At 44.2% G+C, this 15,847-nt stretch overlaps 1 protein-coding gene across 6 annotated transcripts in view; it reads left to right on the top strand.

The window, feature by feature from the left end:
- LOC137529006 (tetratricopeptide repeat protein 16-like) overlaps window positions 1-15,847 on the top strand; it is a 417,560-nt gene that overhangs the window by 85,268 nt on the left and 316,445 nt on the right. The window contains exons 7-8 of one of the 6 annotated variants that reach the window (XR_011023545.1): window positions 12,009-12,085; window positions 14,485-14,564. The exons of 4 other annotated variants lie outside the window; for them this stretch is intronic. Coding sequence is in view for 1 of the 2 variants with exons in the window: in XM_068250869.1 (XP_068106970.1) it covers window positions 12,009-12,012 (4 nt within the window). In the remaining variant the exon portion in view is untranslated. Of the gene's footprint in view, window positions 1-12,008; window positions 12,819-14,484; window positions 14,565-15,847 lie in introns of those variants that run through there. One more of the 6 variants, XM_068250869.1, reaches the window with a different exon arrangement.

Here is a 15,847-nt window from a genome sequence, read left to right as displayed (position 1 = left end):
ATATTACTGGTAATGGATGCTGCAGCAGCTATAGCAAAGCAGGTATGTATCAATAATTAAATCATGTGGCTGGCCCTTTAAGAGCTAGTGCACTGCTCGTATATGTAATCTTTTGCGGAGTCCTCTTTTTTCAGGAGGGGTAGGTAGATAATAGATCCACAATGGTGCTAGATTGCGCTCAAAGGCAAAAGAGTCACTAAGTTCTCCTATGCAGGTCGACCTATCACTAGGTCGCAGTTAGTGAATATCAAAAACATCCTCTCCAATCCTTCAACATAAGGGTGTCAGATCACATGAAAAATAAAGTTCCCGCAGCTTACTTGTGTACCATGGAGCGTCCACAGACTCTGAACAACTTACGACCGACTGGGCTTACAGGTCCCCGACACGCTGCAGTCCGCGGTTAGTGAGCGTTGTCTGTATAGGAGTCTCTGCTCTCACAAGTCGCGCTGCTATCCCTCCAGCAAGTAGTAGGGTCTTAGTGGCAGCGGTGAGCGTGATCAACCCGCCTGTTGCTCCAAGGCATCAGCGTCCCGGCGGGGATCTAACACTCGCGTGTTTCAGATAGTGGGCGAGGCTAGCGTCCTGGGACTCCTCCCACTTACATGTTTCGCCAATAGGCTTGGCTTCCTCAGAGTGACGTCAGGGGGAGTGATCATACATCTCAAAGGCTTCTTTATACTGACAGGCCTGGTCATGTGACCCTTTTCAAGCGGCCATCTTTCAGGTCAGAACCTTAGCTAGACTCCCCTTAAAGGTACCCCCATGATACTGCTGGTAGTGATCTCTAAGAGGACCTTTTCACTGCTATGTGATGCATCTCTTTCTCACCTGTGGGATGTCCTGGACATTTGGTCCGTTCATTTGCTCTGACTTCTGGGCCACATCGATGGTATTAATACCTAAGTGTCACTTCTAATTTTAATTTCAATTCATGCTGCTATGCTAGCAACTGCTGGCGAGAAAACTTTGGTTCCAGAATAAAAGATGGCCGCTTGAAAAGGGTCACATGACCAGGCCTGTCAGTATAAAGAAGCCTTTGAGATGTATGATCACTCCCCCTGACGTCACTCTAAGGAAGCCAAGCCTATTGGCGAAACATGTAAGTGGGAGGAGTCCCAGGAGGCTAGCCTCGCCCACTATCTGAAACACGCGAGTGTTCGATCCCCACCGGGACGCTGATGCCTTGGAGCAACAGGCGGGTTGATCACGCTCACCGCTGCCACTAAGACCCTACTACTTGCTGGAGGGATAGCAGCGCGACTTGTGAGAGCAGAGACTCCTATACAGACAACGCTCACTAACCGCGGACTGCAGCGTGTCGGGAACCTGTAAGCCCAGTCGGTCGTAAGTTGTTCAGAGTCTGTGGACGCTCCATGGTACACAAGTAAGCTGCGGGAACTTTATTTTTCATGTGATCTGACACCCTTATGTTGAAGGATTGGAGAGGATGTTTTTGATATTGACTAACTGCGACCCAGTGACAGGTTGACCTGCATAGGAGAACTTAGTGACTCTTTTGCCTTTGAGCGCAATCTAGCACCATTGTGGATCTATTATCTACCTACCCCTCCTGAAAAAAGAGGACTCCGCAAAAGATTACATATACGAGCAGTGCACTAGCTCTTAAAGGGCCAGCCACATGATTTAATTATTGATACATACCTGCTTTGCTATAGCTGCTGCAGCATCCATTACCAGTAATATGAGTTGGGTTGCATGTGTGATGCGGTATGGTGTGTGAGGAGTGGATGAGGAGCCCCTGGGGCCCTTATTTTTAATTGATTTTATCTGTGTGTTGAAAATTGAGATTAGGTCTTCAATAAAGATTTTTGTATTTTTGGATCCCTGTGAGGCCCTTTTTTAACCTATTGCTGTTTGTTTTTTGCTCAAATTTACTTTTTGGTTTTTTTTGTGGGCCCATATGAGTTGGTTGGGTTGAGGAGCTCAAGGTTACTATATAGCCTGGCCCTCATTATAACACATTCCAAGTTAGATCCATTGGTTTGAGGACTGCTATCCATATGTTTTGTGCGTAACATATTATAGAGAGCAGCCACAGGAGACAAGGGCACTGCATAGGGCACGGGAGGATGTCAATGCAAAAACTGCTGTGTCACACTTTCATTTCACAAATACAGTGTGTATCTATACAGTAGTAAAATAAAGAAACTGAACAAATAGCAATTTGAAGGAAAACCCCGGGATGTGCTATAAAAAGTATCATGCCCGATGTAATGTCAGCTATTAGAATTAAAGACATATCATTAACAGACATTGGCCCATACTTAAACAGGGACTTCCGACTGTAAGGGAATTCCATGATTGGCCTCTTATGTCATTTAAGAGAGCACCCTCCTTAAGGGATACACTTGTACATAATCATTTAGGACCCACTAAAGTGAAAGTGACCAAGAGAAATGGCACGTTTCCTTGTATAGGGTGCCATTTGTGTAGCTATATCACAAAAGGGGAGGTTTTTACCCACCCCAGCCGAGGGACAAAATCGGAGGCAATTTTACCTGCGAGTCCAGGTTTGTTATTTATTTGTTACATAGTTACATAGTTATTTTGGTTGAAAAAAGACATACATCCATCGAGTTCAACCAGTATAAAGTACAACACCAGCCTGCTCCCTCACATATCCCTGTTGATCCAGAGGAAGGCAAAAAAACCCTTACAAGGCATAGTCCAATTAGCCCCTAAAGGGAAAAATTCCTTCCCGACTCCAGATGGCAATCAGATAAAATCCCTGGATCAACATCATTAGGCATTACCTAGTAATTGTAGCCATGGATGTCTTTCAATGCAAGGAAAGCATCTAAGCCCCCTTTAAATGCCGGTATAGAGTTTGCCATAACGACTTCCTGTGGCAATGCATTCCACATCTTAATCACTCTAACTGTAAAGAACCCTTTCCTAAATAAATGGCTAAAACATTTTTCCTCCATGCGCAGATCATGTCCTCTAGTCCTTTGAGAAGGCCTAGGGACAAAAAGCTCATCCGCCAAGCTATTATATTGCCCTCTGATGTATTTATACATGTTAATTAGATCCCCTCTAAGGCGTCTTTTCTCTAGACTAAATAAACCTAGTTTATCTAACCTTTCTTGATAAGTGAGACCTTCCATCCCACGTATCAATTTTGTTGCTCGTCTCTGCACCTGCTCTAAAACTGCAATATCTTTTTTGTAATGTGGTGCCCAGAACTGAATTCCATATTCCAGATGTGGCCTTACTAGAGAGTTAAACAGGGGCAATATTATGCTAGCATCTCGAGTTTTTATTTCCCTTTTAATGCATCCCAAAATTTTGTTAGCTTTAGCTGCAGCTGCTTGGCATTGAGTACGATTATTTAACTTGTTGTCAATGAGTACTCCTAAGTCCTTCTCCAAGTTTGATGTCCCCAACTGTATCCCATTTATTTTGTATGGTGCTAGACCATTCGTACGTCCAAAATGCATGACTTTACATTTGTCAACGTTGAATTTCATCTGCCATGTATGTGCCCATATAGCCATCCTATCCAGATCCTGTTGCAATATGACACTATCTTCCTGAGAGTTGATGATTCTGCACAATTTTGTATCATCTGCAAAAATAGCAACATTACTCACTACTGCATCTACTAGGTCATTAATAAATAAATTGAAGAGCACTGGACCCAGAACAGACCCCTGTGGGACCCCACTGCCAACAGTCTCCCATTTTGAGTACGATCCATTGACCACAACTCTTTGTTTTCTGTCCATTAGCCAGTTCCCTATCCATGAACACAGACTCTTCCCCAGTCCTTGCATCCTCAACTTTTGCACCAGACTTTTGTGGGGAACAGTGTTGAAGGCCTTTGCAAAGTCCAAGTATATCACATCTACAGCATTCCCAATATCCATATTAGCATTCACTACCTCATAAAAGCTGAGCATGTTAGTCAAACAGGACCTGTCTTTAGTAAACCCATGTTGATGCTGAGGAATAAGATTATTTTCTACTATGATGCCATGTATAGTATCTCTTAGTAACCCCTCAAATAGTTTGCATACAACTGATGTTAAGCTTACAGGTCTATAATTTCCTGGATCTGATTTTTTGCCCTTCTTAAATAATGGGAAAACGTGGGCTGTACGCCAATCCACTGGGACTCTGCCAGTTGCAAGAGAGTCACAAAAGATAAGATAAAGGGGTTTAGCTATAACTGAACTTAATTCCCTTAGGACCCGAGGATGCATGCCATCCGGGCCAGGTGCCTTGTCTATTTTTAATTTATTTAGTCTTGCCTTCACTTCTTCCTGCGTTAAGTATTTAATATTACAGTTAGAAGATTGAGACTCTTCTGCCTCTGTAGTTTGCAACAGTGCTGTTTCTTTTGTGTAAAATGTCCCTGCGGGCTGGGGTATGTGGAGAAAACTACCCAACCTCTTAGGGATATAATTTCCTCACAGAAGTCTAATATCAGAAATCAGAATCGGGAACTATCAGTCTGGACCATTTTTGTGTAAAAGGGCACCGTCTCTGCCAGCTTAGGGTGCAGGTTATAGAGGGTATACCACTACTACGTAGAGGAGGTGACCGGCAGAAATTATTGGCACTTAGGGAAAACTATTGGATAAAGAAATTGGACACTTTAGAACCAAAAGGTCTGAATAGAGACTATGATTTATCTATGCTATTGTGATTTATGTGTTGTAACCTGCAATATTTTATGATACCACCAGGGGGAGCCTTCTATATACTTATTGAAATTGAGGGACGCAGTGAGGTAATATATCTTCTGTTGTCCCGATTATTATTATTATTATTATTATATACATAGTGTGTAGTTGTATATTATTATACTAAACATTGTCCTTATCATGCGCTCTAGGCTTAGGGTGTGATGGGCGTCGCGTGCATCCATTGATGTCTTTTTGTTTTCCTAGTAGGAGTACGTGGTCGCTTTAAACCACGCCTCCTGCTTTGGGACTCTGTGCGGACGCTGTAGGCCGCATACTGATTGGCTGTCCCCGCCACCGGCTTTGTATGACTAAGCGGCGGTGTTTTTTGCGGCTTCTGGGAGCGGACGCTGTCGGCCTCCTTGCAATTGGAGGTAAGTGAGCGGTCATGCCCCTATGACAGCGCACAGTCCGGGAGCGGACGTTGTCGGCCTCCTTGTAATTGGAGAATGTGATCGGTGACATCACGCCCCCCATGGTAGCGCGATGATCGCGCATGGGGGTTTTCCGCCTACTGCCTTGGTTGCGGTGAGCGGACGTTGTCGGCACTTTTCCTATTGGCCTGTTCAGACCATGTGGCACTACAGCATACCTCTTTGTGGACGTTGTCGGCGGACTTTTGATTGGATGCCTGTGGGGCCTTTAGCACCACGAGCTTTGGACTTATATAACACAGGTACGCACTGTAGGTATTCATTTAATGCCATATTTATATGTGTTTAGATCTGTGGGCATTAAGTACTGTTTACTTGTACACTGTGGTTGAGGTCCATATTGGGCGCTTGATGATTGGACAATTGGAATGTGGAGGCACACCTGATTCGTGGAAACACTTTCATACATATGCAGGTTAGATAATGAGATAGTTCTCTATGTGGTCCTCTTCTAGACTATAAGAACATAAGTTTTAACTGGTGTTAGTTAGTGTGGGTCCATTATGATTTGAGAAAGGACTATTGTGGTCCGAAACGCCTGTGCATCATCTGTATGTGTACCCATACCTTTTAAGTGTGTTTTTATGGATTGAGCTATAAATAAAGAAATTTTGATGGTGCGGATCTTGAGATATCTGACTACAGACGCTCATTGCTCCAGAGTGGATCTCAGCACATCAGTACATACCATCGGTGCACTAAACAGTTGAGATTGTACAAACTTTTGTAAAGCACACGATAAGACACAGAGGTAAGAGGCCTCTGTCGTTCAGAATGTGGGAAAACTTTTCATAATGGAAAGAGCCTTTAGAGACACCTAGGAAAACTCACACATGATAAGACAAACAGGTAAGAGGGCTCTGTCATGTTCAGAATGTGGGAAAACTTTTCATGATAGAAAGAGCCTTCAGAGACACAGAAAAAAACTCACACAGGTGAGAAACCATATTCATGTTCAGAGTGTGGGAAATGTTTTACTTAGAATGGAAACCTTAATAGACGCCTGAGAATACACACTGGAGAACGGCATTTTTCCTGTTCAGAGTATGGGAAAGATTGTTATGACAGAGAAATCATTCTTAAACACCAAGAGACTCACACAGGTGACAGACCGTATTCATGTTCAAACTTTTGTAAGGCACATGATAAGACACATGGGTAAAAGGCCTCTGTCGTTCAGAATGTGGGAAAACTTTTCATGATAGAAAGAGCCTTCAGAGACACCTAAAAAAAACCTCACAGAGGTGAGAAACCTTATTCATGTTCAGAGGGTGGGAAATGTTTAACTCAGAATGGAAACCTTAATAGACACATGAGAATACACACTGGGGTGCAGCCTTTTTCATGTTCAGTGTGCTGGAAAGTTTTCTATAACAGAGGAAACTTTCATAGACACCAAAAGACTCACACAGGTGACAGACTATGGGCCTGATTCACAAAGCGGTGATAACTCAGTTATCACGCCTAAAAGACTTCAGGCGTGATAACTTTTGCACCGCTGAGTTTGCACCGCTTTGTGCTCTTTATTGCACGCAAAGTCCTGCACGCAAAGTTTTGCGCGCGCAATCGCGCAATTCCGTGCGCAGCGCCCATAGGGTTTAATGGGCGCATCGCGCGCACTGCAAAACTTTGCGAGCGGGAATTTCGCGCTAGTTTCATTTTATCACGCCTAAACTGAGTTTAGGCGTGATCAAGGGCTTTTCACAGGCGTGCAAACACTTTGCACCGCTTTGTGAATCAGGCCCTATATGTATGTTCAAACTTTTGTAATGTACATGATAAGAGAAACAGGTAAGAGGCCTCTGTCATATTTGGAATGCGGGAAAACTTTACATGATAGAAAGAGCATTCAGAGACACCTAAAAACTCACATAGGTAAGAAGCCCTATTCATGTTTAGAGGATGGGAAATGTTTTACTGAGAAAGGAAACCTTAATAGACACGTGAGAATACACACTGGGGAGCGGCATTTTTCAGGTTCTGAATGTGGGAAAGATTTCTACAATGGATGAAACTTTCATAGACACAGAGTGTGGAAAATTATTCTATGACAAATTCAGCTTTCATAGACACCAAATGACTCAAACAGGTGACAGATTGTAATTCATGTTCAAACTTTTGTAAAGCACCTAATTACATAGTTATTTGGGTTGAAAAAAAAACATACGTCTATCAAGTTCAACCAGAAAACAAAGTACAACACCAGCCTGCTCCCTTACATATCCCTGTTGATCCAGAGGTAGGTGAAAAACCCTTACAAGGCATGGTCCAATTAGCCCTAACATGGAAAAAATTCCTTCCCGACTCCAGATGGCAATCAGATAAAATCCCTGGATCAACACCACTGGGCATTACCTAGTAATTATAGCCATGGATGTTTTTCAGTGCAAGAAAAGCATCTAAGACCCCTTTAAATGCAGATTTAGAATTTGCCATAACTACTTCCTGTGGCAATGCGTTCCACATCTTAATCACTCTTACTGTAAAGAACCCTTTCCTAAGTAAATAGCTAAAACGTTTTGCCTCCATGTGCAGATTTGTAAAGGCCTAGGGCCAAAAAGCTCATACGCATCCACATGATAAGTCACACAGGTAAGAGGCCTCTGTCATGTTCAGAATGTGGGAAAACTTTACATGATAGAAAGAGCCTTCAGAGATACCTAAAAACTCACACAGGTGAGAAGCCTTATTCATGTTCAGAGTGTGGGAAATGATTTACTCAGAATGGAAACCTTCATGGACATATGAGAATACACACTAGGGAGCGGCCTTTTTAAAGTTCAGAGTGCGGGAACGATTTCTATGATAGAGGGAGATTTCATAGACACCAAAAAACTCACACAGGTGACAAACCGTATTCATGTTCCGACTTTTGTACAGCACATGACAAGACACATGGGTAAGAGGCCTCTGTCATGTTCAGAATGTGGGAAAACTTTTCATGATAGAAACAGTCTTCAGAGAAACCTAAAAACTCACACAGGTGTTCAGAGTGTGGGAAATGTTCAGAGTGTGGGAAATGTTTTACTCAGAATGGAAACGTTCATGGACCCTTGAGAATACACACTGGGGAGTGTCATTTTTCAAGTTCAGAGTGCGGGAAAGATTTATATGATAGAGGAAAGTTTCATAGACACCAAAAAGCTTACACAGGTGACAGACCGTACTCATGTTCAAACTTTTGTAAAGCACATGATAAGATACACAGATAAGATGCCTCTGTCATGTTCAGAATGTGGGAAAACTTTTCACGGTAGATAGAGCCTTCAGAACACATCTAAAACTTACAGATGAGAAGCCTTGTTCATGTTCAGAGTGTGGGAAATGTTTTTAACCAGAATGGAAACCCTTATAGACACGTGAAGGGATCGGCTTTTTTCATATTCAGAGTGCGGGAGGGATTTCTATGACAGAGGAAACTTTCATAGACACCAAAAGACTCACACAGGTGACACACTGTGTTCATGTTCAGAGTGTGGGAAATGTTTTACTTAGACTGGAAACCTACCTTCATAGACACATGTAAATACACACTGGGGAGTGTCCTTTTTCAAGTTCAGAGTGCGGGAAAGATTTCTATAGGAACGTTTCATAGACACTAAAAAGCTCACACAGGTGACAGACCGTATTCATGTTCAGACCTTTTTGTAACGCACATGATAGGACACAAATGTAAGAGGCCTCTGTCATGTTCAGAATGTGAGATATCTCAGATCATGCTCCTGTTTTTCCCCAATTGGCCTTCCCGGCTACTTAGAGCAAACAGTACCATGGAGATTGAACCCTCAGTTGCTCACAGATGACTCAGATTGGAGGGAGATCTCTGAGGCTTTGCACAATTATTTTAGAGAAAACACTACTGATGAGGTTTCTGGTCTAACTGTGCATCTATTTTTTTTTAAATTAATTAAAGAGATGGAGTTTTATTGACGTGTGCTCCTGGAGTTTCTACGTTCTTCTGCAATGTTCTAACGGTGTGGGAAGCCCACAAGCACAAACGTTTTCTTAACTGTGAATCTAAGATGGTGGTATATCTCCCTGAGTGCCCGTGTGGACTACAACATGTGGGGTTAAGATTATACAAGATATAGGTGATATTTGAATGAAAAGGGACAATAGTGCAATACAATAAGAATGGATAATAGTGCAATGCAGTGCAATATAATTTAAGGCCACTAGATGGCGGACATGAAACTGAATTATAAACTGATAAACCTAGACTGCTAACATGCCAAAAATGTCCGAAGGAAAATGGATAATAGTGCAATATGTGGCATCTCTGGAGGTGGAATAAATTCATGGAAGTATCTTGGTGTGGCCTACATAGCACTGTTGCTTTTTCGTAGCATATTGCATCTGGTAAAGAAGGATATACCTGTGGAACAGCTGCAGTGTGGTGACTGAAGGAAGAAACCAAAGGCTACCATTTGGGGTGCCTCTTCTGAATAATTGCTAGGAATGCTGACATATCCAAGTTCTTGGCTTCTCTCCGATCACCCCAGACCTTGCTGAGGAATTGGATGAAGACATTTCTATTCCAGAGTTCCTCGCTGCAGTTAAAGGCCAAAAATACTGATAAATGTCGAGGCCCAGATGACCAAACCTCGCAGTACTATAGGCTCTATGCTTCTGCTCTGGCTCCAGCCTTCCTTGAGTTATTTAATGGGATCCCTTCTGGCATCACTCCCTCTCAACAGTTGCTTGAGGCTCACATCACAGTGCTATCTAAAAGTGGCAAGGACCCAGGTCTTGGTCAGAGCTACTGGCCAATACCCTTGCTGAACCTAGATGTGAAAATATTAGAAAGAATATTGGTCACGCACCTGCAGGGGATGGTTGCTGACAAAGCGAATAAAGATCAAGTGGGATTTGTGATGGGGCGGGAGGCACGGGATAACACCACCAAGGTAATTGGTGTGCACTCAGATGCCGAGAAGGCCCTTGACAGGGTCACCTGGGATTACATGTCTGCTGTTTTTTATCCAATCTGGGACTGGGCATGACAATGAGGTCTTGAATAGGGCTGATATAGTCAAATCCATCTGGGAGAACACAAGTCAACAACACCTTGTCAGAGCCCATCTTACTGAAAAATGGTACACATCTTGCCCACGTCTCTACTCGTCTACATCCTGATGCTGGAGCCCTTCCTTAATTTTGTAAGGTCAGATGTGAATGTACAGGGGGGAAATAATTTGGCAACAATCTCCTGTTTTTTTTATCATTCAGTCCCTCCTATCTTTACCTAATATCATGCTCTGCTTCTGTTGGTGACATCCCTGTGAATGTAGTGCTTGGACTTCCTCTCTTCATTAGAGATGTGGCGAATGGTTCGCCGGGCGAACATCTCTTAGGGGTTTACTACTTCCGGGTCGCTCTGACCCGGAGTAGTACGCCTGCGATGCCCGGCGGAGCGCGTCCTGTTGCCGGGCACTCTCTGCGCATGAGCGTGACATCGTTCATGACAAAGTGCCCGGCAACAGGAGCGCGAACTAGGACGCGCTCCGCCGGGCAGTGCAAGCGTACTACTCCGGGTCAGAGCGACTCGGAAGTAGTAAACCCCCCAGGGATTCAGAGATGTTCGCCAGCTACTCTTCATTAACAGATATCCTAATGAACTTTGCTTTGAATCTTGTTTTTTTCTCTGCCTGCCAGCAGAGGGCTCACTCCTTCAGAACTTGTATTATGCTACAGACTGTTGGGAGGAGATCTGAAAGGTCACCTGATCTCTCAGCAAGGACAACAAGGATATAAACCAAGCCTGAGCACTAATCCAGTGCTAGTTCATCATACCAGTGTTCTGGCCTTCCTAATCTGGGTTATCGGCCCTTGTACTCTGTTCCTTTCTGCCTTGTATTTTGTTGCCTTCCTGTGTATGATCTACTGCTTTCTCCTAGACGAGTCTTTGCCAAGGTGACTACATTGTATGGTTTATGCCCTAGTTTATAACTAACCGTTTGCCGTATCTTGTATCCTGCAAATTACCTTGTGTATATATTTGTAAATATCTCTTGTATATAATAAGCAGGTTCAGTGGTCTGTGTGCACAGAATTGTGTGTGTGTGTGTGTGTATATATGTGTGTGTGTGTGTGTGTGTGTGTGTGTGTGTGTGTGTGTGTGTGTGTGTGTGTGTGTGTGTGTGTGTGTGTGTGTGTGTGTGTGTTTGTGTGTTACGGCCAGAACCCGAAATCTGGTCACTTCGGGTTATGGCTGGTCAAAACTAGAAGTGGCTGTCTCACTGCGCCCAATGTCCAAAATGAATGGATTCCTGGTGGCTCCGTTCCTCTCCCTGGCTCTGGCTCCTCCCTCTCCTATTGGGTTCTGGCAGCCTGGAACACATGTGATGCACCCAGAGTCGTTCGTTGTGGTAGGGAAGCAGAGCGGGAACGCTGCAGACATTGCTTCTGCCAGCACCCGCTCTGCAGGAATAAATGGCACAAATCCCTGCTTTCTTTCCATGCCATTGTGTGTCCCTGCCAGATGATATATATTGGGATTACTACTAGAATGATGCAGGAATGTTATCAGGACCATTGTAGATCCTTGGGCAATCCTCAAGCTAAGGTGTGTCCCCAGGTGATGGAACCTATGAATCGGGTCCATATGGGTGACTCCACTAAACTTAGATTTTTTGGCCTGGAACAGGTGACTAGGGACAGGAGGAGTGGTGATTGGTTTAGAAAATTACAGTGCAGAGAAAGCTTCTGGATCTCTTTTTTCGATGCAGTGGGCCCTTTGGGCCTAAATGAAATAAATTATCTATCTGTATTTTTTTAGTGCATGATGTTGTTTATTGCTATTCTGTATGTGTCTTTATATATAGTTTTTTCTAATTGTATTCTCTCTTGCTATCTCCTGTAGTTGATATTCACTTGGTTCATTCAGAGGCGGGCAGACTCCAGAGTGCACTCACTCCCTGATGTCAGTTGTATCGGCGGGTGAGTTGGTTTCATGGTAGGGATATTTTCTATAATTTTATTTGTTAAGCCCCTTTGTTTTCTTGGGTTTTTGAACAGTGCTTTAATGATTTGTGGCTGGCGTCCCGTTGCCGCAGCAACGGCCATCTCAGCCCTGATTGGACTGACTATTTTTGGTCCTCTCAGGCTATGATAGACTGAGTGCAGTGGAATGGTCTAAAACTGTGGGCGGGGAAGCCCTAAAACCTGCTGCGCAATGTGCTTCACGTCATCCTATTCGGATGACGCTGCTGGCAACCTGGTTGGTCACCGTGATTAGCAACTATTTCCTGTTTCCTGCTGGTGGAACGCAGATCCAGGAAGTGTGAGAATGGAGGGGATGGCGGTGTGCTTCAGGCGTCCCGTCTGCCCAAGTATTTACATCCATTATCAGTGAGTACACTATTTAAGGGATTGCTATTGGGGGGCTCAGTGTCCTGATGAAGCACTCCACTGAGTGAGTGCGAAACAGCTGCTGACCTACTGCATGCTGTACCCTCTCCATATGTTAGCTATCGTTCATTGCTTGGCAATTTTTTAAGTGTATGATTAAACTTCTGTCCATAACATATACACTGGGTTTCTCTGCATTACGCCTTATGCAGGGAGATCTAATTTTATATAGTTCGGATGCAAGTGTAGGATTATTATTTTGTATTCATTCCTGGATATTGTTGCATTTATTTATATTGCTGTGCAAGAGGTTAATGTACATTGCTGGTTTCATTTCTTTATTTATATTCCTTGCCTTTGTAAATAAACTCCCATTATTCATCTATTCCTGGCCTTGGTATTTCAGTTATTTCCTGAACAGTGACATTTCCATTTGGTTGCAGGTCTTGTGCTTTGCTCATGAAGTGCTCGTGAAGTGCAATGCACGATTCCTGTGCAACCCTTACACCTAATTTAATCTCAGCCTTTACTTTCTTTGGTTGTATCTCCAACTTAAAGATTAATTATTTAAAATCATTTGCTTTGAATATTACCCTGAGTCAACATACATTGGATCTCTGCAAGAAAGCTTTTTCGTTCCAATGGGGTCTCGAGTCAATTGTATATCTGAGAATTAACCTCTCTGCCAATCTAGATAATGAATTCAAACTCAATTTTGCACCTCTGGCTAAGAATGTGGGAAAATTGTTGGAAGACTGTGGATGATTGAAGTCACTTTCTTGTTTTGGGAGGGTTGCAGCCTCCAAAATGTACATCTTACCAAAATTTCTGTATATCAGTCAGGCTATCCAAATTTAACTCCCATTCTCCTATTTTAAGGACCTCCACAAGCAGGTTCACGTGTTCATTTGGGGAAAAAAGACACCACTTATCATTATCAAGATGCTAAGGCGTATGAAAATAGATGGTGGACTGGGTCTACCCAATTTCAAAACATTTAGCTGCTCATTTAGCTGCTCAACTGACTAGAATCATTGATTGGCCGGCCCACGTGGACACAAAGGACTGGGATATACTGGTGAAATCATTTGTGGAATGTGATTTGGATGATTTACCATGGCTAGGTTAAACCACTTCCCCCCCACTATTAGATGGTCTCACCCCCTGATAGCTGCTTCCCTTGGGGCCTTTAATAGATCTACTAAAGCCTTATCCCTCTTCTCACCTATGGGGCTCATGACCCTAGATGTGAGAAATCCTCACTTTGCTCCAGGATTGGAAAAAAAGTTCTTGGAAGAATCCGTTCCCTAGCATACCCCTAGATTGGTTGACTTTGTTGTAAATGGTCGGGTGGCCCCATAGGAAACTTGCAAATCACTGACTTCTCCTAATCCAATCTCTCTTTGGAAATACTGTCAAATGGCCAATTGTGCCTCTTCTGGAAAGATGGACCAGTACCTTAGGTGCACATACACGCCATTTGATCAGAAATGTAGATCCCAAAACCATGATAAGCACACAACCTCATGGCTTTATAATCTGCTCAATCCAATTGATAGCCAGATGCTTCTACCCTTTCAAGCTGAGTGGCATGGGGCCCTGGGGAGGCAGCTCCAATGCGCAGTGGGACCAAATGTTTCTTAGGGCACATAAGACATGCCTCAATGTTTATGCACAGGAACAGAATTACACATTTCTTACTTCCTGGTACTGTATTCAGGCTAACTTACATTAAATCTTCTCTTCAACTTCAAACTTGTGCTGGAGATGTCAACTTGCGAGTGGAGACTTAAAGCATAAAGCATGGGATTGCCCTAACATACAACCCTTCGGATTGCAAGTGCATGATTTAATCTTTAAGATAACTAGCTGATCCCTCTAGTTTACACCTGAAACTTTCTTGCTACATGGGGCATCAAAGTCTTTTAAAAGCCATAAAAAGTCCCCACTTACACATCTGATTAACACTGCTTGTGCACTGATCCCAGCTCTTTGGAAGTCTGCGTCTGTCCCTACCTTACACCAGTGGTTCCATGGAATTCAAAAGATGAAGGAAATTGTTGAGAAGGCAATATTAATCGCACATGATAAAGTGGACATGACACTCACACTCATTTGGGCCGCTTGGTGTGAGTTCCAAGATTCTGATGACTATAAACAAATTATAAATCCTGTTGTTTAAAACTGACCTGCTTTGAACTCTGATTAGAGAATATGGGAACGATGTTGTCTTTAGGGGAGTCTGTGTGTGTGTGTGGGGGGGGGGGGGATCAGGGGTCTTAAGAGATTCAGCTGCTTGTTCACTTACACTGCTTTTACTTATTGAGCAAATTGTAGATCAATACTATTTGGATTAACCACTTGCCGACCGCCTTAAGCCGATGGGCGGAGGCAAGGGCTGGGCCCAAACGACCGCAATACGCCCATCGGCGGTGGGCGTGGTTATGCGGCGATCACGTCATTCGTGACACGATCAGTCGCCGGCGACAGGCTCCGCCCCCCTCGTGCTGTAACCCGCCGGCCGTTCGGAAGCGCCGGCGGGTTACTTGCTACCGGATCGCCGCATCTAAACCGTATAATACGCTTTGTAATGTATACAAAGTGTATTATACAGGCTGCCTCCTGCCCTGGTGGTCCCAGTGATCGAGGGACCACCAGGGCAGGCTGCAGCTACGCAGGTGAGCACCCAAGCACACTGATCTCCCCCCCTTCCCTCTAATCGCCCACAGCACCCCTCAGACCCGTTTGCACCCAATCACCCCCCTAATCACCCATCAATCACTCCCTGTCACTATCTGTCAGCGCTATTTTTTTAACTAGTCCCTAAACTGCCCCCTGGGGGCTCCTGATCACCCCCCACACTCTTAGATCCTCCCCAGACCCCCCCAGCCCGCCCCCCCCCCTGTGTAGTGTATACATCTATCCTCCCCTGTAATCAGCTGTCAATCACCTGTCATTCACCCGCCAATCACCACCTGTCACTGCCACTTATCAGATCAGACCCTAACCTGCCTCTTACGGGCATCTGCTCACCCTCCCACACCATCAGAACGCCCGCAGACCTACCCTCAGATCACCTCCAAAGTGCATTGTTTACATCTGTTCTGCCATCTAATCACCCACTGATCACCCATCAATCACCCCCTGTCACCACCTGTCACTGCTACCCATCAGATCAGACCCCTATCTGCCCCTAGGGCACCCAATCACCCGCCCACACGCTCAGAACGACCTCAGACACCCCCCCCCCCGTGTACTGTATACATCTATTCTCCCCTGTAATCACCTGTCAATCACCCCGTCACCACCTGTCACTGCCTCCCATCAATTCAGAACCTAACCTGCCTCTTA

Source organism: Hyperolius riggenbachi, chromosome 8 (genome assembly GCF_040937935.1).
Source record: "Hyperolius riggenbachi isolate aHypRig1 chromosome 8, aHypRig1.pri, whole genome shotgun sequence".
Classification (NCBI taxonomy): Eukaryota; Metazoa; Chordata; class Amphibia; order Anura; family Hyperoliidae; genus Hyperolius; species Hyperolius riggenbachi.
Note: the sequence above shows the minus strand (reverse complement) of the source record. Positions and strands in the feature narration are given on the sequence as shown.